This window comes from Quercus robur, chromosome 10 (genome assembly GCF_932294415.1).
Source record: "Quercus robur chromosome 10, dhQueRobu3.1, whole genome shotgun sequence".
NCBI classification, from domain to species: domain Eukaryota; kingdom Viridiplantae; phylum Streptophyta; class Magnoliopsida; order Fagales; family Fagaceae; genus Quercus; species Quercus robur.
In genome coordinates this window covers 48,823,333-48,849,547 of record NC_065543.1, presented here as the reverse complement: position 1 = coordinate 48,849,547, position 26,215 = coordinate 48,823,333, and the positions used below count along the sequence as shown (strand labels likewise).

At 33.5% G+C, this 26,215-nt stretch overlaps 3 protein-coding genes across 3 annotated transcripts; all 3 read right to left on the bottom strand.

Moving 5' to 3' along the window:
* Nucleotides 1-545: 545 nt before the first annotated feature.
* LOC126704281 (uncharacterized) lies at nucleotides 546-1,817 on the bottom strand. The gene has a single exon (XM_050403290.1). It carries the CDS (start codon nucleotides 1,815-1,817, stop codon nucleotides 546-548), a length of 1,272 nt encoding a protein of 423 aa, XP_050259247.1.
* Nucleotides 1,818-4,324: 2,507 nt separating this feature from the next.
* LOC126702572 (high-affinity nitrate transporter 3.2) lies at nucleotides 4,325-5,487 on the bottom strand. The gene is made up of 2 exons (XM_050401317.1): nucleotides 5,268-5,487; nucleotides 4,325-4,933 (listed from the first exon to the last, which is right to left on the bottom strand). The coding sequence occupies exons 1-2, from the start codon at nucleotides 5,398-5,400 to the stop codon at nucleotides 4,440-4,442; spliced, it is 627 nt and encodes a 208-aa protein (XP_050257274.1). The 5' UTR covers nucleotides 5,401-5,487; the 3' UTR covers nucleotides 4,325-4,439.
* Nucleotides 5,488-20,511: 15,024 nt separating this feature from the next.
* LOC126703454 (cytochrome P450 71A1-like) lies at nucleotides 20,512-22,529 on the bottom strand. Its single transcript, XM_050402410.1, has 2 exons — nucleotides 21,555-22,529; nucleotides 20,512-21,290 (listed from the first exon to the last, which is right to left on the bottom strand). Exons 1-2 carry the CDS (start codon nucleotides 22,488-22,490, stop codon nucleotides 20,676-20,678), a joined length of 1,551 nt encoding a protein of 516 aa, XP_050258367.1. The 5' UTR covers nucleotides 22,491-22,529; the 3' UTR covers nucleotides 20,512-20,675.
* Nucleotides 22,530-26,215: the final 3,686 nt, after the last annotated feature.

The window sequence follows — 26,215 nt, the reverse complement described above, 5'->3', positions numbered from 1 at the left end:
GTTACCTGGCTGTTTAGTATCTCTGGCTAGTATGGCAGCTTCAATACCAAAGAGTCCCTTTGCTTGTTTGAATTTTTCAAGTTGCATATCTATCTTTTTCCTATCACTAACTTCTGGAACCATTCGTTGAAGACACGTATATAGTCCTAATTTAATATCTGAACCCATATCAAAAGAAGGATCATAATGAATAGAAGGGTTCAAATAGTACCCCGCAGCATGCAAAGGCCTATGAAGTTGCATTTCCCATCGATCATCAATAATATCCCATATCTCTTTGTAACTACAATTTAAAACAGTGGATATTATATTTAAAAAAAAAAGACTATATATTTAATAAGCTAATGAATTAAAAACAAATGTAAATTTAAGGAAGATATAAATAAAATGGTTACCTCTTTTGAACATTATTGAAATTTTTCTGTATTTCTATCTTTTGCTTTTACCATTTCTTGATAAATGAATCCCATTGGAGGTGTATCAGAATCAACCATGCGAAGTACCTTTAAAAGGGGTATTGCAGCCTTCAAGCATTTGACAACAAGTCACCAAAAGCCATTGTTATCCATAACTATGGCATGAATTCTTTTCCCTTCTTTTGTTTTTGCAAATTTACTACACCTCCATTGTTCAGAAGAAAACATTGCCATCAATTCTCCTTTGAACTCATTAAGGCATGAAAATGTCAAATATGATGTTGCAAATCTAGTGGCAGCAGGTCTAATCAATTCCCTCCCTTTAGTGAAATCCCTCAACCAATTTAAAAGCATAGCTCTAGAATATATGAACGTTGTAATCTTCTTCTCCTTTGCAATTGTGTACTTATGGTCCTTAATCTTTTTTTCAAAATCCTCAAGCATCAAATCCAAGCAATGGGCAGCACATGGAGTCCAAAACAAGCACTTTCTCTTCTGCATCAACATCTCTCCAGCTAGTTTGTAGTTAGCAGCATTGTCAGTCACCAATTGCACAACATTCTCCTCTCCAACCCTATCGACAACTTCATCTAACATTTGACAAACTTTTTCAACTATTTTAGATATGTTAGATGTGTCTATAGAGTATAGGAAAATGGTTCCTTTGGGACTATTCACCAAAAAATTACAAATGGATCTCCTTTTCTTATCAGACCAGTCATCAGACATAATTGAACAACCTGTTTTTTTCCATTCAACCTTATATTCTTCAAGCATTTGTTGTGTAAAATCTACCTCTTTCTTCAAGCATGTCTCCCTAATCTCATGATAGGAAGGAGGCTTAAGGCCAATCCCAAATCTTGAAATCATATCAATCATTTGCAGAAACTCCGGATTTTTGACACAATTAAAAGAGATGGCACTAGTGTAGAAGAATCTAGCAATTTGTTGGATCACTAGATCACGTTCTCCTTTTTTAAACACACGATTCATTGTTACTTGCTTTTTTTTTGTAACAAACTTATCCATGGAGCCTATGTGTTTGCCCCTCCCTTTTGATGAATGTAGTTGTTGTACTTCAACTAATTCATCATCACTGCCATCATCCTCTTCTTCTATAGTATACCACCTTTTCTTTTTTATAGATGCTTCAGATTGGGCATACAAAAGAGTTGCAAATTTTTCCCTCACATTTTCTGGCACACTAGGACAAGCTGAAACATTTTTCCTAGTCCCAGCTAAATGATGCTTCAGCCTATATATACCCCCACTATGAATTTCTTTGCAATAATTACATTGAACTTGCCTTGAACCTACTTCAACACCATGTTCCCATCCTAGGTCAGACCTATTTCCTGGTGCATTTTTTCGCTTAATTTTCTTTCTAGCCAAATTAGACATTGTATATTTGTACTAGAGCTGCAAAAAAAGACACCAAGATACAGAGCATGCTCAAAAAAATCACACAAAAAATTCATCAAACAGGTTATGTGCAATTCTAAACTACTAATTGTGTTTACTAATATTTCTCAAAGAATCAAATACTAAAGATCCTGTTTCATAATTTTTCAAATTTTACTTAATTTAGTTAACAAAATAGAAAAATAAAAACATAAACACAACACAACACAACAATCTGGAATCAAGCTATCAAAGTACAAATAAATGATAAACTACTAACTTAATAAGTACTAACTACCAAAAAAGATTACCAGAAAGCTTAAAGGCAGCAATGGCTCACGACAACATCATTGAGAGGGCTGAGAGGTGCTGGGTTTTTGACAGAAGATTGAGGAGGCACGGGACTGAGGTGCTGGTGCTGAATGTTTCTAAATGTTTCTAAATACTTAAGAAAGCTTGGAAGCAGCGATGGCTCACCATTGAGAGGGCTGAGAGGTGCTGGGTTTTTGACAGGGGACTGTGGAGGCGTGGGACAGAGTTGCTGCATGCTGGAGTTTTTGACAGAGGATTGAGGAGGTGTGGGACTGAGGTGCTGGTTTTTGAATGTTTCTAAATACTTAAGAAAGCTTGAAAGCAGCAATAACTCACCATTGAGAGGGCTGAGTGCTGGGTTTTTGACAGGGGACTGTGGAGGCGCGCGGGACAGAGCTGGTGCGTGCTACTGCTGACTGCTGAAGCTTTAAGTGTTTCTAAAATATTTAAGTTTTGTTTTTGAAAACTTAACTTAAGTAGTATAGGTTTTTTTGAGATTTTATTTTGAGAGAGGGGTAAATTTGGGACTTTAATTCATTGGGCTTGTGGCTATTGGACCTTTAGGTGGACCGGGCATTATTTTACTGGACTTACCCAAATGACCTAAATGAATCCCACTTAAAAAAAAAAAAAGCCAAAAAAGCCTAATGGTAGGATCGGTAGGATCCCATACGATCCTACGATCCTATACGATCCTACACGATCCTACAAACGATCCTAACATTTTTGCGATCCTGCTACGATTTTAATCTTTTTGGTGAGGTGGGATCGTAAAATCGTGCGATTTTACGATCCGGATCGCGATTTTGACAACCTTGGTTAATTTATCGTCTCAATACTTAGTAGATAGTACCATTACTTATTTCCAATTAAATTTTAGCATTGGTATTAGTAGTCAGTGCTTTGACCATGTTTGCAATCATGTCTATATCAGTAAAACTAAAAAAGCATTTTTCTTTGCATTGTTTTGACAAACAAATATAGACCTAACTTACTAGGGTTGTAATTGTAAACAATCTAAAAATCAAGCCAAGTATTAAATGCAAAATATTTTTTCCTTTCATTGTTTTTTTAATTATATTTCAAAAACGAGTTGATTTCAAACTAATTAACAAGTTAGATTACTTGTTTAGCCTTAATTTATTTTCTTATATACACAAGTTTGAATTTGTTTGCGAACTACTCAATAACTTCTTTTTTCATACATAATGTAATAGTCAAGCTTAAATTTGAGCTTGAACTTATCTCGTTTGTTAAATTTATGAATAGAAACAAAAAATTTTCTCAAAGAAAGTCCAGACTATTCAAACTTATCTCATTTGTTAAATTTAAGAATAGAAACATTAAAAAAAAAAAAAAAAAATTCAAACTATTCAAGGTTATCTTGTTTATTAAATTTATGATCAGAAACAAAATCTTTTTCTGAATAAAGCCCAAAATATTCAAGCTTATCTCGTTTGCTAAATTTATGAATAGAAACAAACTTTTTTCTTGAATAAAGTCCAAACTATTCATAAACCCTTGTGTTCATTTATAGCTAGACAATTGTAACCTAACCAACCAATTCAAGCATCTTTTTAATTTTTTTATGAGCATCCCATAAAAAATAAAAATATCTCATTTTGTTTATTTCAATGGAAAACCTTATGTAAATATAGTTTTTCTCATTTTCTTGTGTTTGATAGTATAAAAACAAAATTAAATAAAAAATATCTCTTAACTTCTCTTATTTAGCTTGACATGAGATAAAGTTTTTTTTTTTGAAAAAAAAAAAAAAAAAATCTATCTCACGCAAAGCTAAATAAGAAAAACAACTATATTTCATATAAAGTTAAATAAGAGAAGTTAAGTGATAATTTTCTAACTCATTTTTAGATTACTACCAGGCGTTAAAAAAAAAAAAAAAAAAAATTGAAAGATATTTATTGAAAAATTATTCATTTCTCAAAAAATAATCGAAACAACATAGTGCTAAATACAATATCATCTATCAAGTACTATTTTAGTTATATCAATCCCAAATAAGCCCTACGGCCCCTACCCCAATCCCATCCAAGTCCCTTGCCTAGAAAATCCATGTTTGACATTTCTTTAAGATCTCAACATTCAACATGGACAGCGGTGGATAGTGAAAAATACAACTTCTATAATATTTATCCCAAAAAAGGAAAAAAAAAAAAAAAAAACACTAATAATGGAGCCTTAATATATATCACATATATATAGGAAAGCCAAAACACCATGAAAATTATTATTACTATTTAACATAATTTGACACAAGCAAATATTTGATTTTTTGCTTCTTTTTTTTCACTTCGGCTGAGACTGTTTTGCCCTTCTCTTCTCAACTACAAAGAACCCAATGAGGGACACAACCGAGAAAGCACTGAAGCAAGCCGAGGCAATATCTAGGGACACGTGGCGGCCACTGATTGCTTGGACTTGAAACAAGTCAGTGGTTTTGTGTGAGTCGGTTGTTTGACCATAGGCAACCTCAACGTTGTCAGAGTTGTAAGCATAGGCGCGTACAAAGTACGTGGCCGTGGGCACGTCACGCTCTACTGTTCCTTCGTAGCTCTGTACCGCCTTGTTTGACCCATCGTACGGTCGAGAAACGATCAGGAACTGACATGTCTTGTCTTTTGCTAGGTTGTCCACTGTCTTCCTCCACGCGCGATCTACTTGGCTTATGGGCGCGTAGCATAGCTTGAGTTTTATGGTCTTGTAGGCAGAGTCAACCCCAGCTGGCAAACTCTGGTTTAGGCCCCACGTTACAGCAATTTTATCTTCACCAGCTTTTAGAACTGCAAAATTTTGATCAAGAAAACTTAATTCAATATCTCCAATAAGATAGATCTTGTTTTTCCAAATACATAGATAGTGGATTTTATTGAGTTTTGATAGTTTTCTAGGAAAGTCTTTTCCTTTCATGAACGAGAACTGAAGATTTTAGGAAATTTAATTGAAAACATTGTAGATTTGGTTGTTTTGAACAGTTTTCTAGGAAAATCATCATGTGGGTATCTAGCGTTTCAACCAAAAGTGCAAATTTAAGAAGCATAACTTTTTGAGAAGTTGGAAATGAACAAAAAGTGAAAAACAAAAACAAAATTCATATGCGAAGAGTGGTACTAGTACCTTGTCCTTGTTTGGGTGAAGCAGTGACTACAAGGGTACTTGGTAGAGAAGAAAAGAGAACAATTCCATAACAGGTTACTGCTAGGCAAGAGAAGAAAAGAAGTGAAGCTAAGAGAATTCCACGTGCTGCCATTTTCGACTTTGCTGCTCCGAGCTATTGCCAGAAATCAGAGGCAAAAGATATGATGTAATCTTGACTCTGATGCTAAGTGGTACTTTGGGTACTGTCATATATAAGGCCCAAAAGAGCTATAGAAAACAAAACTGGGTTTCAATTTTTTTAATATAAACTGAACAAGTCAAAGGCCCAAACCAAATTGCTGGCAGTTAGAGGACAAGTATGTGAAAGATCTTTTTAAGAGGAAAATGGCTCTTAAGTATGTTGAAGGGGTGGGGTTGTGAGCATGTGTTTGACATAATAAGAGGGATTTGTGATGGATCCATTGCCGTTTTAGTTTATGCATTGACTTTGTTTTCAATTGGGTAGAAGATTATGATTCTTGAGAAGATTTTCAATGAATTTTCCCAGTTCCGTTCTTCTTTGTTTCTATGATTCGGAGTGGCGGAGTGCTTTTCTTTTGTCCCCAAGTGTCATAGGACAGATTTTTAACCTCAAATTTTCTGACTATGATGGCACTAACTAATGCCCACTTAGTTTCATCCATTAACCCATCACACTACAAAGAAACCATCCTACTGTTTGCATAGAGTATGCAACATGACACACCATACGGGACAATACTCCTAGTCTTTATAACTTTATCGCAATTAAAAAAGGCAACCAATGCTCCCTCTCACAACACAATCGCCAGGGATTTTGCCTTAGTCTAAACCAACCACTAAGGCTTACAAAACACACAAATTACACTTATCCTACGTAATACAATTTTGTATACCCCTTTAAACCCCATGTTGTTGACACCTCCAATAACCTAAGGGAACATGTTTTGCCTCTCACAACACTCATCCTTGCTACCTAAGTACTTCTCATGCATCTCCTCTACCTTATGTTGCCTCCCACAACAGCCTTCTAATCATGTAAGAAATAACTATTAAGTAAGTTTACTACCACAACAATTTCCATAATTTTTGTCACAACTCACCTACCTGGAGAGTTGTAAGTAGTGGAAAAAAATGGTTAGCTCATGTGGGTCTACAATTCCACCACTTACAAGTCGCTATGTGAACAAGTTATGACAAAACTGTGAAAATAGTTGTGGTACCAAACTTACTCATAACTATTAGGATAGTTACTAACTGCCCTTTAACTTTGTTGCCACACTCTTAGTTTTGCTCACAAGACCCAATTGCTGGTTGTTCTTTTCTTTTTGTTTTTGTTTTTTGTTTTTTTTTTGTTTTTGTTTTTGTTTTTTTGTGTTTTTGTTTTTTGATAACAACTGCTGGTTGTTCAAGTGTTATGATCCAAGTGTCTGACATGGTTGAAGTGCATGCTTAACTACATGTATATAAGCTCTTGGGCACCCTCCCTTTACAAGCTAATTTTCAATGTTGAGTTCTACTCATGGGTTTGTATCATTTGGTATCAAAGTTAGCCACCACATCGAGTAATCGAACATAGCTTGTTGAGTATGAGATCAAATGAGTTGAGGTTTTGTAGTTGGATCTCAAAGGGAGTGACCTAGAGACTAGATTAAAATGTCTTGCAAAGTCATTGAATAAACTAATAGCTATTTGGTAACAGCCCCACCAAGATGTTGTAACTTGTGAGAGATTGCAACATCAACCCATGAAAAGTTTTTATTTGGACCAAACCCACATGAATTGGTAAGATCGCGGTATTGTTTCTCAAAATGGCTGTTGGAATAATGATACAATTCCCCCTAGATTGAAGGTTTTACATTTGGAGTTGCCTCTTATTTTAATTTAAGGAAAAAAAATTCTTGCAATACAAGAAATTCTTCTTTTTATTGATTGAATTTACGTTAGATAGAAAAATAAAAAGAATGACATTGTCTTGGTCCTATATACAATTTAAGAAAGTATAGAGCTTTGATTTTTAATTACAATCTAAAAAATAAAAATTACATGGATAAAACTTAATATACGAACCATTAATATAAGATTGGCGGTTAAATTATGGAGTGGGAAGGTATTCAGAACCCACTCTGCCTAGTCAATTAGTCTTCTAAAATATGGTAGTCATGGATTTATGTTATACAATAAAAGCATCCAAACATGTCACAAAGAAGAAAACATGTTATCATGTTAGGGTTTTGAAAAAATATTTTTGAGCATATGAGTTTATTTCATCAACCCTAGGTAGATTTATCATATTCAAAATGGGTGTCTAATACCTTCTCATCTCCATAACCATACCTCCATATTCAAGTCTCTAGTTTGTAGACCAAGTCCTTATTGTCTTATATGCTTTCTATTCTTAGAATGTATCTAAAAAAGAAAGTAATGGACAATTTTTCTTTCATTAGAATGTAACTAGTACCATAGTTTTGTAATTTTCCCTTTCATAGAATGCAACTAAAACCAAAGCCATGTAATCTCAATGATCCTAATGCGAAGTGGTTCTTGGGGTTCTGTTATATACAAGGCACAAAAGAACAATAGAAAACAGCAATGGGTTTCATTTTTTTAACATAAACAGAAAAAGTCAAGGGCCCAAGGCATTTGCTGGCAGTTAAAGGACATACGAAAGATCATTAGAGGAAATTCTAACACTGTGTTTGCTTGCAAATGGATGAAGAAAAAAAGAAGAAGAAGAAGAAGAAGAAGAGAGGATTAAAGGGAAATTAAATGATAAAGAAATGAAAAAAAAAATGTATCCTTTGTATATGTTTGGAAGTAGGGAGGGGAAGGGAAAAGAAAATGTTTACCTTTTATTTGTTTGGTTTGCAAAAGAAGAAAAATATGTGTTTTTTACTTTAAACCTCATTAATTGGACAAGTGAGTAAAAGGCTAATAGAAAAAATTATAATTTCGAAAGCAATAAAAGTAAAGAAAAAAAAAATGCAGCTAAACTCCCCATTATACATTTTATAATTCTCTCCATTTCTGCGCAAGTTGAGCGGATTGGAAAAAATGGGCTCGATGGATTTCATTTGCTTTGTTTTCTTTTCTCTCAAGCCAACCAAACAGCGGGAAAACAATTCCTTCCCTCCATTTTTTTTCCCTTCACTCATCTTCCTTCCATTCCAAATACAGCGTTAGAGGAAATGACCCCTAAGCACATTGAAGGGGTGGGGTTGTGAGTGTGTGTGTGACATAATAAGAGGGATTTGGGATGGATCTATTTCCCTATTTCTTTTTGGAATTAAAAAATGGGGTTTTTTTTGGGGTGGACTTATCGACTCAATGCTACATGACGACAATGGATAATATTACGTATACCACTAAGACCTTGATAAGACTATCATTGCGAGCACAACACATTTGTTGAAGCGTCACTATTTGAATTGCTCAACTCCTTCTAAGCATCATGCATGTGAAGCCATACAATGACTCCTACCACTAAGTCATGTATTCTATGTCATTTTGCGTACTTTATGCAAACAGTAGGATGGTTTCTTTGTATGTGTGATGGGTTAATGGTTGAAACTAAGGGTCTATTTGGATACTGCTTATTTTGCTAAAAACTAAAAACACTGTAGCAAAATAAATTTTAAATGTGTGAATAGTGTCGAGGGACCCATTTTTAATGAAAGTTTTGATGAAAAAAAGGGTTTGTGGGTCCTGTGAACAATGCATAGGACCCACTGGAAAGCACTGAAATGCATTTCTCAATGAAAAAAAAAAAAAAAAAAAACGTGAAACGCTAGAAAATGCAGACACACTCAATATAATCAGTACCCAAACGAGTACTAAGTAGGGCTTTAAATTGTGCTTTGATAAGCAAAAATTGAGGTTAAAAATCTGTCATATGACACTAGGGGACAAAAGAAAAGTACTCCATATCATAGAATAAATAAAAATGGAATTGAGAAAATCATTGAAAATCTTCTCAAGAGTGGTCAGTAGTATGTATTATTTTCCATCATTCGATTTTATCCGAAGTTTATTGAATTTTATTTAATCAAAATTTAAATATAATAAAATATCTCACTTAAAGTTGTTGCCATATGCATTGAATTTTATTGCAAAAAGCCTTGTAGTTGAATTAGCTCCTCTTGGTGATTCGATCTCCAAGTTCAAATCTCTCTTCCCAATTAAACAATTGAAGTAGTGACAAAATATGAAAAAAAAAAAAAAAAATACCTTTATTGGATCAGCCTGATGGGTATAAAATGAAGAGATGCTTTTACCTTCATTTCCTTTTTTGTATTGCTTCATGATCATCTACCATATAAAAACAAACAATTATCAAGTGATTTTTTAGAGAAACATATAATGTCGTTTATTTTATTGTATAACAGTACATTTTACGAGTTTCTTTTACAACATTACTAGGGAATATGTATTATAATATTATTTTTAAAAAAAAGTCAGGAGTTCCAACCAAGGGGAAAAAAAAGCACTTGCCTTGTTGACTTCGACATAGATCTATTTATAATCGATTTCAAATTACCAATTCTTTCTTAAAAGGATATTGTTATTTATTTGAGAGTTTTTTGAAAAGTTTCATATCATTCCTGAATCCTAATTCCTAAATTAGTGTTGTTGAAACATAGTTTTTTGCATCTATTTTTCTATTGGTCCAGAAATTAGAAAACATAATGCATGTATTTGTAGGGCAATTCTTAATGCATTACTTCTAGAAACGTGAGTCTAAGGCCTTGTACATTGGTCCCTCAAACTAAAACTTCCTATTTTCAACCCATAGCCGTGCCTCTATCAGTGTAAAAAAATTTAAAGCACTTGGAGGTATAGAAATGCTAACCACATATCTGCTAACTATATCCCAAAATAACTGATAGGCTAAAAATGTATTGATCGCTTGTGATTAATTAACCAATTAATTAGCCAAGTTAATTAATTAACCTGATTAACATGTAATACGCGTGATAGAACAAAAAAATTACCAACTAAGTTAAATGCAGTGGAAAAATAAATTTGACACGGTGATTTGTTTACGAATGAGGAAAACCTCCAAGGCAAAAACCCCACCGGGTGATTTTAAGGTCACCATTCCCGAGAATCCACTATTATTACAACAAACGGTTACAAGTAAAGGAATCTCAGTACCTTATACCAACCTACAGTTGAACTCTTATCCCAATACCCAATTGGACTATTTCTGTAGTGATAATTTTTCCTTTCAATGCACGGCTCCCAGTATGTGACTAACCAATCGATGCACGGATCTAAATACGTGACTAACCACCAATTTGAGAAGGATGTTGACTGCAAAGTTCTTCAGTTCATCAACACGATGAAGATCATGAAACTCTTTGGTTACAAAACCCTACGGCGTACAAATACAGCAGTTTCTTCAAGAGAAAGATAAACTAGGGCATATGTCTCCGGTCACAATATGCTTGTGAAAAAACTTTTGCATTAAGTTACATCCACTTGCATCAACTGTGATGACCCTTAAAATAATCCTTATATATGTTTAGGGTTGTAAGAAAATAAAGCCTAAACATGTATACACGGATTGAGGGTGTGTTTGGATAGAATTTATTTTGCTGAAACTGAAAACTGAAAACACTGTAGCAAAATAATTTTTAAATGTGTAAATAGTGCCGTGGGACCCATTTTTAATGAAAAAGTTGATGAAAAGTGAAGTTTATGGGTCCATGAACAGTACATCCATATACTGTTCATGGAAGAAAAGTCAACATAAGCTGCTAAAGAAAAAAAAAAAAAAGGAGAAAACGTAGGAGAAGAAAACGCAGCCGTGAAAAGTTGGATCCAAACATGCACTGAAATGAAATCAAAATTGAAAATTTGATTTTCGTAAATCTTGACAGATAGCTTATCTATCGAGTAGCTGTCGAGCATCAGGCTTACACAGCCTTTTAAACCTCCATAGATTCTGTTAGGTTCTAAATGCTTAGAACAATTGACAAATCGTGAATACAAACTTGTCCAGATATAGATCTTAAAGTCTATAGGTATTATTAGACAATGCTCAAGGTGATTCAAGAAGATACAAGCTGCAGGAAGAAGATTTCATAATCTGTCTGGTTCGATCGATCAAAAGACAAGCTCGATCGATTGAAAGTCGTATTTGCAGAATTTTAATTAAGCCCAAACAGCAGTTCAAGCCCATTTAGGATTAGGGTTTCTAATCTACTTCTCCTAGTATATAAATGAAACCTTAAGCACATTTTTATGTGGCTTTTTAGAGAGAAAAGAGTGTGCCTCTTTTGTATTTAGGGTTTTGTTCCTAAAAAGCTCTCTTATGTCTTTTACCGGTATTATTTCTTGAAGAATCTCAAGATCCGATATTGTAGAAGTTGCTGCCTTCTCTAGTCATCAAAGGTGCTGATGATCTAAACCTTCAAGGGTGGTCTTAGAGTCACAAACAGGAGAGTTTGTGTTGCTAAACCTTTGAGTGGGATCTCAAAGTCACAAACGGGGGTGTTTGTGTTTTGCAAAGGCCAAAAAAAGAAGGAGTCCGTGGATTCGGAGCTTGCACGTGATCGTGTCAGTAAGTTCTACTGGTGGGTAGCAATAAGAAGTCGAGCGTGAGGGCTTGTAAGTCTTATTGTATGAACTTCGATTCTTTCTAGTAGATTTTCTTTTTACCTTGAGAATATTTAGGTTAAATCCTCCCCAGGTTTTTTACCGGTTTGGTTTTCCTGGGTGATGTCTTATTTATTATTTGCTGCTATGCATGATATGATTGTTTGATTATGATAACCTAGACTTGGAATTTGGACTAAGTAACAACTTGGCTAATTAACTAGGTTAATCCAATTGTGTTTTAAGGGGTCTAAAAACTAACAAGTGGTATCAGAGCGAGTTGCTCTTTTGTTTTAGATCTTTAGATCTAAGAGCTGATCCTTGACTCCTGTTGTCATGGATAATTTGAAGTGTTTTTCTGATCATGTGTCTGCTCATGCTTCTGTTGATTTTATTGATGCCTGTGAAACTTTTCGGAATGAATTATTGAAATCTATGAAAATTGCTAAGAAATTCAAGGAAGAGTTAAAATTGGCTAATCATGAAAAAGAGGAATTGGTTGTTAGATTAGATGAATCTAATAAAAAAAATGAATTTTTGAGAAATCAAATTTCCTCTCAAGATGAGAAGATGAAAAGCTTGGAACAAGAGTTAGTTGAATCTAGGACCAAAATTGAAAATTTGACTAGTACCAAGCCTGCTGTTGATAACAAAAGTGTTTCTGTTTCTCTTAAGCCTAAAACTGAGAAAGTTTATATCCCTCCTTTCAAGAGGAATAATAAAGAAAAGGCTTATTTTGCTAGGTTAGACAAAGGTAAAAGTTCTGATATTGACGCTGATGTTTCTAAACCTATGTCTAAACCTACTGTTAGAGAGCATAATAAATCTGTTTTTGTGCCTACCTGTTACCTTTGTGGTGTTATTGGTCATATTAGACCAAATTGTTCTTTGTTGAGGCAAGAACCAAAGATTGTGACCGGAAACCCCACTAGGAATACTAATGTTCTTAAATTTGTTCCTGCTTGCCACTTTTGTGGTGTCTGTGGTCACATTCGTCCTAATTGTCATAAACTGAAATTTAAGCATTCTGTGTTTCAGTCTAGGATTTGTGATGATATTTCTCCTGCCATAAGTCCATATAAATTGTTTCATATTCTTTTGAAAAATTTGAGCTTGTTGGCTTGTGAAAGGAATTTGCAGGATTTTAGTCTTTCTCAGAAGATTGGTGTAATTCCTCAAATACACTCTGCTTCTCATGGATTTTCACCTACAAAGCCGAAGACTCGTGCTATATGGGTGAGAAAAAATTCTCTAAGGTGAGTGTTGCTAACTTGTCCCTGATTTAATTCTTTCAATTATTTGTGGACATGTCTTGATTCTGTTTTTGGTTGTTTTGTTTTTTTTTTTTAAGTTGTTTTTTTTAAAAAAAAAATCCAAAAACATTGAAAAATTTCAAAAAGACAAAAATATTTTATTTTGTGTCTTGTTTTATTTTTCTTGAGGATTACATGAATTATGATATCTCTTTTGATTTAGAACATGCTTGACATTGTGGAGAAACTTGAATAGTATGTGTTATATATGTGCTAAGCTATTTTTGATTTTGTGTGAGTATGTACTAGTTTGTACATGTACTCAAGGGTTAACTAAGAAATTGATATTTCTTGTTTGTATACCCTCTATAGCTTAGTTAAGCACTGTCATGCATTGCATTTGCATTGTTCATTTAGCATAATATGTGCTTTTTGTTTTCGGTCATAAATTTTTTAAAACCAAAAGATTTTTGTGTTTTATATTTCACATCTTGGATTTATAATCAAGAATTGGCCATATTATCTTTACATAACAAGTTTATGTACCTTGTTTAGCTTTGATGAGCTTACTTATTGCATTTTACTAGTTGAAACTTTGTAGTGCATGTTGTGTGAGAAAGATGTTTATGGTTTTGATCACTTTGTTTTGATCTTGAAGTCACATGTCTTTGACTGTCGGACTTGACACTTTAGAAAAAGGCATAAATAACCATTTCACCACTGTTCACTAGCCAATCATGAACACCTTAGTGCATATCCTAAGATTTTGTACTCGAGAAAGTATAGCACATGCACAAAAATAACATAAGGTGAAGCCTCGGTTTAATTGCTTAATACTTAAAATTGGTGTGTACTATTAGGCTTGATGCCAAAATCACATGACTTAAAATTGGTGTGTATATTATGAGGCAAATTTCAAGAAACTTACATGATTGCAAACTTGTTTTCTAGGAGATGTGAGAGTTATATGATGTAACTCTTTTGGTGATAGTCTCTTTCAAATTCTATGTGATGAATTTTGTAAACTTTGTGATTGATTTCTATTTACATATCACCTCACATGTAGTTTTTGCTAGTTGCACACACTACATAAGTTACTCTTTGCTAAACTTGGTACATTATATTGTATGTGATCTTGTTGTGGCCATCCAAGATTAAAGTTCCTTGATTTTGATGCAAAATGTGCTTAATGTTTGAGTTTTTGAGGACAATTGGTTGAAAAACTTGTTTTTGGAAAATCTGGGTTGAATTCAAGTGTTTTTTTTTTTTTTTTTTTTTAAACTTTTAATCTCATACTCATGCATTTCATTCATGAAATATTGTGCTTTGAGGAGTTTCTGCATTAAATTGCTCTGTTTTTTCAAAAATTTGATTTTTCCATGCATTATTTATGTTTAGGATTCACATGCATTGCATTGTTTTCTGTATCTATCTTGCAGTTTTGCAGTCATATCTCTCATTATTTTCACACATAACATGCATACACTTTGCTAAATTGGGTACTCAACTTGATTTAAAAATTGATTGATTAATTTTTGAGTTATGTACTTTCTAGTATATGCTATTTTTATGTGTGAATTCTAGAAAATTATTTTCTTAAGAGTTATGATGGATAATCAATGTGCAAATATTTTCTCTACTTATGCAACTATTTATGGGTCACATAGTGCCATGTTTGCATTTTATTGAAAGAGAGAATATTTTTTCTTCATGTGTATCCTCAACTTAGTTTTTTTTTAAAACTTGGTTTGTGTCGTTTTATTTATCCCCACCCCCTTTATTTTTTCCCAAAACTGTTTTTCCCAAAACTTGTTTTGTTTTTCTTATTTTTATAGGGGGAGAAATTTTTTTTAACCTTTGTGGTTCTTAGGGGGAGTTGTTTCTATTTTCTCTTACTCTATTGCGTATGTTTTCTGTCTACCTTCTGATTGGGTAGTCTTTGTTAATACGTGACAAAAAGGGGGAGACATAAATGACCTGTTTGTTTTGTTTAGGGGGAGAATATAAAAACTTTTTGATATATCTAACTTAGGGGGAGAGTTAGAATTTACTTTTGTTTTTTATATTTTGTTTCATATTATTGTTTATATGTCTTTCTTTCCACACATGCAGTGATGTGTTTGTTGAGTGTTTCAGGAAAGACAAGTACATTCTGATCAAGACTTTCTACCTCTTATTGGCAACTTCTAGGTTAGGAGTCTTAGATTGGGATTTGTGATGTAATTGAGAATTTTATTATATTAGGTTGTTCTTGTATTTGAGCATTTCATTTTGTATGAAAGTTTTGTCACGAATTGCCAAAGGGGGAGTTTGTTAGGTTCTAAATGTTTAGAACAATTGGCAAATCGTGAACACAAACTTGTCTAGATATAGATCTTAGAGTCTATAGGTATTATTAGACAATGCTCAAGGTGATTCAAGAAGATACAAGCTACAGGAAGAAGATTTCATAATTTTTCTGGTTCGATCGATCGAAAGACAAGCTCGATCGATCGAAAGTCGTATCTGCAGAATTTTAATTAAGCCCAAACAACAGTTCAAGCCCATTTAGGATTAGGGTTTCTAATCTACTTCTCTCAGTATATAAAGGAAACCCTAAGCACGTTTTTATGTGGCTTTTCAGAGAGAAAAGAGTGTGCCTCTTTTGTATTTAGGGTTTTGTTCCTAAAAAGCTCTCTTATATCTTCTACCGGTATTGTTTCTTGAAGAATCTTAAGATCCGATATTGTAGAAGTTGCTGCCTTCTCTAGTCATCAAAGGTGCTGATGATCTAAACCTTCAAGGGTGGTCTTAGAGTCACAAATAGGAGAATTTGTGTTGCTAAACCTTTGAGTGGGATCTCAAAGTCACAAACGGGGGTGTTTGTGTTTTGCAAAGGCCAAAGAAAGAAGAAGTCCGTGGATTCGGAGCTTGCACGTGGTCGTGTCAGTAAGTTCTACTGGTGGGTAGCAATAAGAAGTCGAGCGTGGGGGCTTGAAGTCTTATTGTATGAACTTCGATTCTTTCTAGTGGATTTGCTTTTTACCTTGAGAATAGCTAGGTTAAATCCTCCCCAGGTTTTTTACCGGTTTGGTTTTCCTGGGTGATCATATCATTGTCTTATTTATTTTCCGTTGCTATGCATGATATGATTGTTTGATTGTGATAACCTAGACTTGGAATTTGGACTAAGTAACAACTTGGCTAATTAACTAGGTTAATCCAATTGTATTTTAAGGGGTCTAAAAACTAACAAATTCTATCTGTCGAGCTTTAAAATCCAGCACTTCTTCACTTGATTTTTGGACAAATTTGCATGACTTTAACACTTGGACTTTAAACCTTGTTCCTTGAAATATTAAACACATCCTACATTTACTTAATTAGAAGTAAAGTGTGTTTTGTCAAAGGATTAGCCAATTCTACATTGACATATGTTCCTAACATGATTCACATATGTCTTAACAATAACTAGTCTAGTTAAAATTGACATTCTTTATAAATATTCATAAAACTCAAAATAACCTAATATATATCTGACGTGAGACTTAACTCACACCACACGATACACCTAAGTTGTAATGACAAAGAAAAGTTCTAATCATATCTAAGTTATACTCCAAAATGACTAGTCTAGTTATAATTGATACTCCTTCCAAATTATAATGCCTAAATCAAATGTATATGTTTGATATGAAACTCACACTTAACTAATTCAATCAAATACCTAAATCCATGACATCACAAGTAATGTCACTTTTCCTATGATCAATATTATATTATTTAGGTGGGTTCTAGTTAGCTCAACTTGTAAAATCTCTGATGGTTGAATAAGAGATCTGAGGTTCAATCCTCGCTTACACTAAAAACCAATTGGTGTCTTGGTCTGATGATAAAGAGCTATTATCAAGAGCAGACGCCATAAGTTGCAAAATTCTAAAATAAAAATTATATTATTTAGTTAAGAGAACATTTGAAACTAATGAGATAATTTTTTTCACTATTTTATCTATTTATGTATGCGAAATTTTTCAAGAAGAATGTAAGCAAAATGAATATATATCAAACAAATACTCTTTTTTAATCAAACAAATAGCTATCTACGATCTCAAATTATCAATTGATTCAATTCTAGAATAAATATATTTTATTAATTTTTTGTCCAACATTAACAGTCGGTAACAATTTGTTGCCTTAAAATTTTTTGTGAAAATATTGTGAACATGACATTTCTTAATTTTATATTCTAATTCCTAGAATAGCATTGCTAACACATAATTCTTGCACCTATTTTCCTAGACACTACAACAAAATGTATTTTTAGTGACGAATTTTAGTGAGGAAAATTTTTTCGTCACTAAAAAGTACCATTTAGTGACGAAATTTATATTTCGTCACTATTTATAAAAAAATTAGTAACATTTAGTGACGAAAAATAGATTTCGTCGCTATATGTTGGGTTGAACTAAAGGCGCCAAACGAAAATGTAGGTGCCAAACGAAATTCATCTATAGTGACAAATTAATTCGTCACTAAAATTTTAAGTTTTTTGTGACGAAAACTTTCGTCACTAAAGGTGCTGATAAGAACACTATTAGTGACGAAACCTATTTCATCGCTAAATGTCACAACTAAAGACAAAAATAAGTTGTCACTAAAAACAAAATCATAAAATCAGTCTCATTATCAGCGACGAAGCTAATTTTTGTCGCTAAAACTATCTATTAGTGACGAAATTTAAGTCATCACAATAAGTTTTACTTAAAATCCTATTCAGCTGAGCCCCTTTTGGTTTTGTTTCTATTCCTCACTTCACCCGATTCTTAATCTCTCACAAAAAAGTGCTCACTGTCGCCAAACCCAGCCTCACCAGCCTCACCGTCGTCAAAACCAAAACCCAGCCTCACCATTGCCACCAAAACCCAGCCTCACCGTCGCCAAAACCCAGCCTCATCGTCGCCGCCAAAACCCAGCCTCACCGTCGCCAAAACCCAGCCTCATCGTCGCCGCCAAAACCCAGCCTCACCATCACCAAACCCAGCCTCACCATCGCCAAAACCCAGCCTCACCGTCCTCACCTTACCGTCGCCGATCCACCTCGCCTCACTGTCGCCAATCCACTTCGCTCGCATCAGCTCGTACCGATTTACTCGCATCAGCTCGTACTGGTGTGCTCGCTTCAGCTTGCAATGGTTCGCGACGGTTCAGCTCATTGGCCGTTCGCGATGGTTCAGCTCGCCGACCATTCGCGACATTTCAGCTCATAGCCGTTCGCAACACTTCAGTCCTTCGCCGACCGTTCGCGACGTTTCAGTCCTTCGCCGACCGTTCGCGATGCTTCAATCCTTCGCCAACTATTTGTGATGATTCAGTCCTTCACACCATCGGTATTTTTATTTATTTATTTATTTTTACCGATGTGATTGACTTTTATCTCAAGTTTCTTTTAAAAGAAGAATTGTTGAAAGTGATTTGTTTGAGGGTTTTGGTTTCTTTGTTAAGTTTTGATTCATTGTTGATGTTTGAATTCATTTTTACATACAGCAACTATTGGTGTGGAAGTTCATCCTTTGGACTTTTTCACTAACTGTGGGAAAATCCGTTTCTACTGCTGGGACACAGCTGGGCAAAAGAAATTTGGAGGTCTTAGAGATGGATATTAGTGAGTATTCTGTGAATTTAGTTTGGCAAATTTTCTTTGTTTTTCGACAATAATATTTGCTTTTGAGGCATATGAATTACAAGTGAAGAATGGTAATCCTGTAACTATGTTCTTGGTTTTGTTTGCAATTACAACCTGCTAAGCTAGAGGTGTTTTTGCTGATTAAATTGTTCAATATAACTTGAAGTGAGCTTTGTATGAGCTTTGTATGTTAATATGAGTTAATTTTGTATCGGTTTCCTGTTAACATGCACATATGAGTTAATTTTTGTTTAATGATTCTAGTTCCTTTGGGTATTTTTGTTTAATGATTCTAAATGCTTCATGTTAATTTTTTTGTTTGATACAGTAATGGGTATATGCATTTTTGTTTAGTTTGGGTATTTGATATTTCTTGTGTAATGGTTGTGAAGAAAGTTTCTTATATATGTACTTATCAATTGCTGTAATTCTTTTAGATTTCTATGGTTCCTATTGTTTGGATGATTCTAGTTTTGGATCCTCGCTCTCTTGGTTTGGTTTCCACATTGATACCAGTGTTAGATATATGTAGTGTACAAGTGAAGGTGTAAACTTTGTTACCTAATTCTAATGACTTTATGTCAATTATCTACTTATTATTTATTATGTGAATCTATGGTATTCTAGATTGAGAATCATCTTTTTATTGAAATTCTTGCATTGTCTCCATCAAGAGGTAAAGCTTCATTGTTCTATGTGTTGCATGTAGGTGAAATCCTATTGATACATAGAATGTGTTGATGACTGCAGCCATTAGATCATTGGGAGGCTTTAATGTAGTAGTGTTTTTATATTTGTGCAGATTTCTTATTGGCGGCTTTAGGGGTTTTACTTTTGGCATTAGTTGAAGACATATGGAGATATCTTCCGTTGGTTCTAATTATATTATGCTACATTTTTTGTATTGTTATAAAACATCTTAAGTTATTGTATGTGTTGCAAACAATTATTGTATGGAAGGAGTTTGAATTGGATACTTGTTTTAATTTTAACTTGTGGAATGTATGGATCGATTTTTTTTAAATGTGTTGTTGAAATAAATGTATTAATCAAATGTAAGGTTTTAATAATGTAATGACAGGTTACAGGTTAATATCAAAGCCATGAAAATAACAAAAATAGAAAATAAGTTTTAGTGACGAATTTTTTCGTTACAAATATAGCAACAAAAAATTGTTTTAGTGATGAAATATTTTGTCACTAAATATAGTAGAATTTTGTAAGAAATGGTTTTAGTGATGAAAATTTTCGTCGCTATATGTGCTTGGATTTTCTTAAAAATAGTTTTAGTGACGAATTTTTTTTGTCACTATATGTATCCAAAAGTAGTTTTAGTGACGACGTTATTCGTCACTAAATATGATTTAATAAACTGAAATGGTTTTAGTGATGAAAAATTTTCGTCACTAAATACTGTTTTTAGCGAGGAAAACATTTAGCGACGAAAGGATTTCGTCGCTAAAAGTTTTTTTCTTTTTTAAATAAATCAGATTTTTAGTGACGAAATTTTTCGTCGCCAGGACTTTTAGCGACGAGGCTATAGCTACGAAATGAATTTCGTCACTAAAAGTCCGATTTCGTCACGAAAGGATCTTAGCGTTGAAAAACTGGACTTTTAGTGATGAATTTTTTCGTCACTGAAAGTACATTTTGTTGTAGTGTAAGAATAATATATATATATATATATATATTTACAAACAACACACACACACACACAGAGGCATATACATAAGCTACAATCGTGACACAACTATTTTTATTATTGTTGAAGTCCCTTTACATTTATTTCGATAAGTAAGAGACGACAATAGATTCTAAAACACAACAAGATAACAGGGAAAGATTAAGTAGATATTGAATATGCACAAGGATGACCAATTAAAGGAGGATAGATCAAGAAGAGTACAATATTGGTACTAGATAGAGTGGATTTTTCCGAGATGCTGTGAGAGCGTTAACTTCAGTCATGTCCAAGGCTTCTCCCTGTGCATTAATGGTAGGCAACCTCCAATCAAACCAACATAAGAGGTTGGCAAGCACGTATTCCACTACAGCAATGCCAAATGTCAATCCTGGGCACCCCCTTCTCCCACCTCCAAATGGGATGAATTCGAAGTTTTGACCTATGAAATCAACTACGTCGTCTGTGAATCTCTCTGGGATGAATTCTTCTGGTCTATTCCATAGTTTAGGGTCCCTTTGGATTGCCCATACATTGACAAATACTCTTGTTTTCTGTGGAATATCATAACCTCCAAATTTTAAACTTTCTAATGTTTCTCGGGGTACAGAAAGCGGAACTGGTGGATGCAGTCTTAGACTTTCTTTGAGGATACATTTCAAGTAATCCATTTGATTGATATCATTGACGTCTATCTTTGACTTATTTCCCACCACTCTTCTTACCTCTTCTTGTGCTCTTTTCATAATACTTGGATTTCTTATGAGCTCTGCCATTACCCATTCCAAAGTTGTTGAAGTTGTATCACTTCCTCCAACAAACATATCCTGAAATTATGATAAAATAAAACTTTAGGTATGTTTCCAATGGTAGTAGCTAGATTATCTCCATCTAAAATGAATCTATTTTATGGTTAGATCAAATATTACAAATAAAATTTTAAATGACATAGTAGGTAGCACTTTATATATTATTAGTTTCAAAAACATAAAATTATAAGAACAAAGTGTCTAAGAGAGAGAGAGAGAGAGAGAGAGAGAGAGAGAGAGAGAGAGAGAGAGAGAGAGAGAGAGAGAGAGAGAGAGAGATACTAGTAGGATTGCTTTGACGTTGTCATGGCTAAGCTCAAAGTCAAGCATGCTGTTCTTTTGAAGTTGGAGGAGAATATCCACAAAATCTTTTTTATTGGGATGTTCATCATCATCACATTTCATTGTCTTGTGTTCTTCAACCACTTGATCAAGAAAAGCATCTAGTTCTCCACAAGTGGATTTTAGACTTGGTTTAAATCCCATTAGAATATCAATCCAACCCAAAAAGGGAAAATAATCCTCCCAAGAAAAAGCTGCTAGTAGCACCATTATCTTTCTTGGTAGTTCTAAAGACTTGCCCTTACCATCCACTTCTCCAAACTTTTTACCAAACACACATCTTGTAACGATGTTGTTTGAGTTTTCAATCAATAACTCACTTAGATTAATAGAAACCCCTTTGAGGCACAAGTCCTGTACCTTATTGATCAATATAGAAACTTCTTCTTCCCTTGTATATTGAAAAGATTGCACTCTTTTAAGGCTCAAAAGTTCTAGGACACAAATTTTCCTCACTTGCCTCCAATATTCACCATAGGATGAGAATGCTAAGTCTGTGCATCCATAGAGTAAGGAATTGGTAGCCGTGGTTTTTGGCCGGTTGGAGAAAAGGATGTCATGTGTTTTCATCATTTCTCTTGCCATATCTGCAGATGACACCACAAGTGTTGGTGCATGGCCGAAGTAGAAGAACATTATAGGGCCATACTTGTTAGAGAGGGCTTGAAGAGAACGGTGTGGAAGTGAGCCAAGTTGGTGAAGGTTGCCAATGATTGGTAGCTTTGGTGGGGATGGAGGTAAATTGGGTTTTCCAGTACTTCTAATGCATTTGAAAACATAAAGAAAAGAGAAAATGAAAAGAAGAGGGAGGAGGAGAATGAAGGTTATTTTGTATAGCTCTTGCCATGATTGTTGGAACAACGGTAGAATAACCATTTCCTCTTTTTAAGTGTTTACCACAATGCAACTAACACCTCCAATCACAAGATATATATAGAAACCTATAGTAAAGTCTTTTTTTTTTTTTTTTTTTTTTTTGGAGGTAATACCCAGAGGAGAAGTTAATTAAGGAATTGATATAACTTGTGGGTTCGAGTTAGTAGCTCAACTAGTAAAGTTTATTGTTGTCGGATAAGAATTTGGGATTTCATCCTCACCTACAACGAAAACTAATTGGTATATTGGTTTGATGATAAAAAGCAATCATTAGGAACGGATGCCAAAGATTGAAATTATGTCTAAAAAAAATATTATATTAATTACTCAATCTTGTCTTTTTTATATAGTGGGAGATTTCTTACTTAATTAACTAACTGCATTATTCATATGCGAATATTACAACAATTTTATAAAATTAAACTGCCTCAAAAGTCAAAATTTATGTAAAATGACATTAATTAACCGTAGTTAGTGAGCTCTGCCTTTGGTTAAATTTAATAGTTCAATCTTTAATTAGCCTCCATTCCCAGTAAACCTCTTTCATTAATTTCTAGCAAGATTAGAAGTTGTGGGTAAAGGGTTTTTCATATTTTTCATTGATTAAAATACTTGATTATAATTAAACACACAGGAAAGTATTATGATTTGGGAATGTGAGGTGGTTTTTCTGTAAAAAAAGGTCCTTTTTGAGAGCTTTTGATTAGATGTTGAGTACAAAGCTTGCATAGGAATATTGTTATTATCTTCCTTTAATTATTAGCACATCCAATTCTTGAAAGAGATTGATACACGATGAAACATGTTGTATAGGCCAGGATTAACTATTGACTCACAAGGCAGCAGCCAGTAGGGACACCAGAAGAAGGTGGAGAATGGTTGTCACATCGAGGGAGGCCATGGAGATTGAGTCAAGAATAGACCCACATTGACTCTAAGGGAGCTTCTTAGGGCCTCTCGATAAGTCCAAAGTCACACTCACAACAAATTTTACAACATGAGTTGAAAAGTTGTTAATAATTGATAACAAATGTAGTGTCGGTATTGAACTCATATGAGAATTAATAATAACTTACCAACTAAGCAATTATCAAATTTATTGTGAAAACTATTGTGTAAAACTATTGTGCATGCAGTATAATTCTTAGGACCTCTTCCTTTGTTTTCTCCCCCAAATTTATTTATATAATAAGGGATTTACTAACATGTGCCCTAATTAAGAGAGCATACATTAGTAAATCATTTTAGGAAACTGTTTTTGAAAAATTGAAAAAATTACTAACTTTTTTTTTACAATTTTTTCAAATCTCCATAAAATGTTTCAAAAAATGGATAATTAATATGTGTACTAAGGGCATACATTAACTGGACTCTTACAATAAATATACATATAGATATTTGAATTTTGTCTTCCTATAGATATTATACAAAAGATATGGTAGACTAGCCCATAGCTGGACTCATATAATAAATATACATATAGATATTATAGAAAAGATATGGTAGACTAGCCCATAGCTAGTGGGGGCTCCTCTAATTATCTTATTTTTAAAACATAAAACGTGTTTTAAATAAATAAATAAAAGTTATTTCTATGATTTTGGTATTTTATGTATCTAAATCCTTTAGGGGGAAAAAAAATATTCTAATCAGCTAAAAATTATGGCAAACTGATATGTAAGAGGCTAAAGGCTTTCAAGCAAAATTTTGTTTTCTATTCTAAAGGTAGTTTCTTGCTTTTATTAGTGTGAGTGTTTTCTTTTTTTTTTTTAAACTATGTTTTATGTTAATTTTTTCTTTCTTCTTCAAAATTTTGTGAGCGATAGTAGTTGATCCAAAGCACAACTATGCTTTTTAATTATTTATTTATTCCTCATTATTTCTTTCTCAATTATGCCAAGTGATTCATAAGGGTTAAAAGATCCAGAAAGTACGAACTTGTTACACTTGTAAGCTAAAGTCCTTCAAGCAAGATTAATCTTTTATTATAAAAGCAAGAAACTACCTTAGAATATTCTAAGGTATTTTGTGCGTCGCTATCTACTTTTTTTCACTATATTTTGTGTTAGTTTTTTTTCCTTTCAATATGTTGGACCGTGAGCCATGCCATTCCACCTTAAAACCAATTGGTGATGAAGAAGACACACTCAAATCTTTTATGGGTTACGACATCACACCGCATGGGCCTGTGAGGTGGTTTTTCTGTAAAAAAAGGACCTTTTTGAGAGCTTTTGATTAGTTGTTGAGTACAAAGCTTGCATAGGAATATTGTTATTAACTTCCTTTAATTATTAGCACATCCAATTCTTGAAAGAGATTGATACATGATGAAACATGTTGTATAGGCCATGATTAACTATTGACTCATAAGGCAGCAGGGACACCAAGAGAAAGTGGAGAATGGTTGTCGCATCGAGGGAGGCCATGGAGATTGAGTCAAGAATAGACCCACATTGACTCTAAGGGAGCTTCTTAGGGCCTCTCGATAAGTCCAAAGTCACACTCACAACAAATTTTACAACATGAGTTGAAAAGTTATTAATAATTGATAATAAATGTAGTGTCGGTATTGAACTCATATGAGAATTAATAATAACTTACCGACTAAGCAATTATCAAATTTATTGTGAAAACTATTGTGCATGCAGTATAATTCTTAGGACCTCTTCCTTTGTTTTCTCTCTCAAATTTATTTATATAATAAGGGATTTTCTAACGTGTACCCTAATTAAGAGAGCATACATTAGTAAATCATTTTAGGAAATTGTTTATGAGAAATTGAAAAAAACTACTAACTTTTTTTTTTTTTTTTTTTTACAGTTTTTTCAATTCTACATAAAATATTTCAAAAAGTGGATGATTAATATGTGTACTAAGGGCATATATTAACTAGACTCTTATAATAAATATACATATAGATATTTGAATTTTGTCTTCCTATAGATATTATACAAAAGATATGGTAGACTAGCCCATAGCTGGACTCATATAATAAATATACATATAGATATTATAGAAAAGATATGGTAGACTAGCCCATAGCTAGTGGGGACTCCTCTAATTATTTTATTTTTAAAACAAAAAACGTGTTTTAAATAAATAAATAAAAGTTATTTCTATGATTTTGGTATTTTATGTATCTAAATCCTTTATGGGAAAAAAAATCCTAATCAGCTAAAAATTATGGCAAACTGATACGTAAGAGGCTAAAGGCTTTCATGAAAAATTGTGTTTTTTATTCTAAAGGTAGTTTCTTGCTTTTATCAGTGTGTGTGTGTGTGTGTGTGTGTTTTTTAAAACTATGTTTTATGTTAGTTTTTTCTTTCTTCTTCAAAATTTTGTGGGCGATAGTAGTTGATCCAAAGCACAACTATGTTATTTATTTATTTATTCCTCATTATTTCTTTCTCAATTATGCCAAGTGATTCATAAGGGTTAAAAGATCCAGAAAGTATGAACTTGTTACACTTGTAAGCTAAAGTCCTTCAAGCAAGATTAATCTTTTATTATAAAAGCAAGAAACTACCTTAGAATATTCTAAGGTATTTTGTGTGTCGCTTTCTACTTTTTTTCACTATATTTTGTGTTAGTTTTTTTTTCCTTTCAATATGTCGGACTGTGAGCTATGCCATTCCACCTTAAAGCCAATTGGTGATGAAGAAGACACACTCAAATCTTTTATGGGTTTCGACATCACACTGCACGGGCCTGTGAGGTGGTTTTTC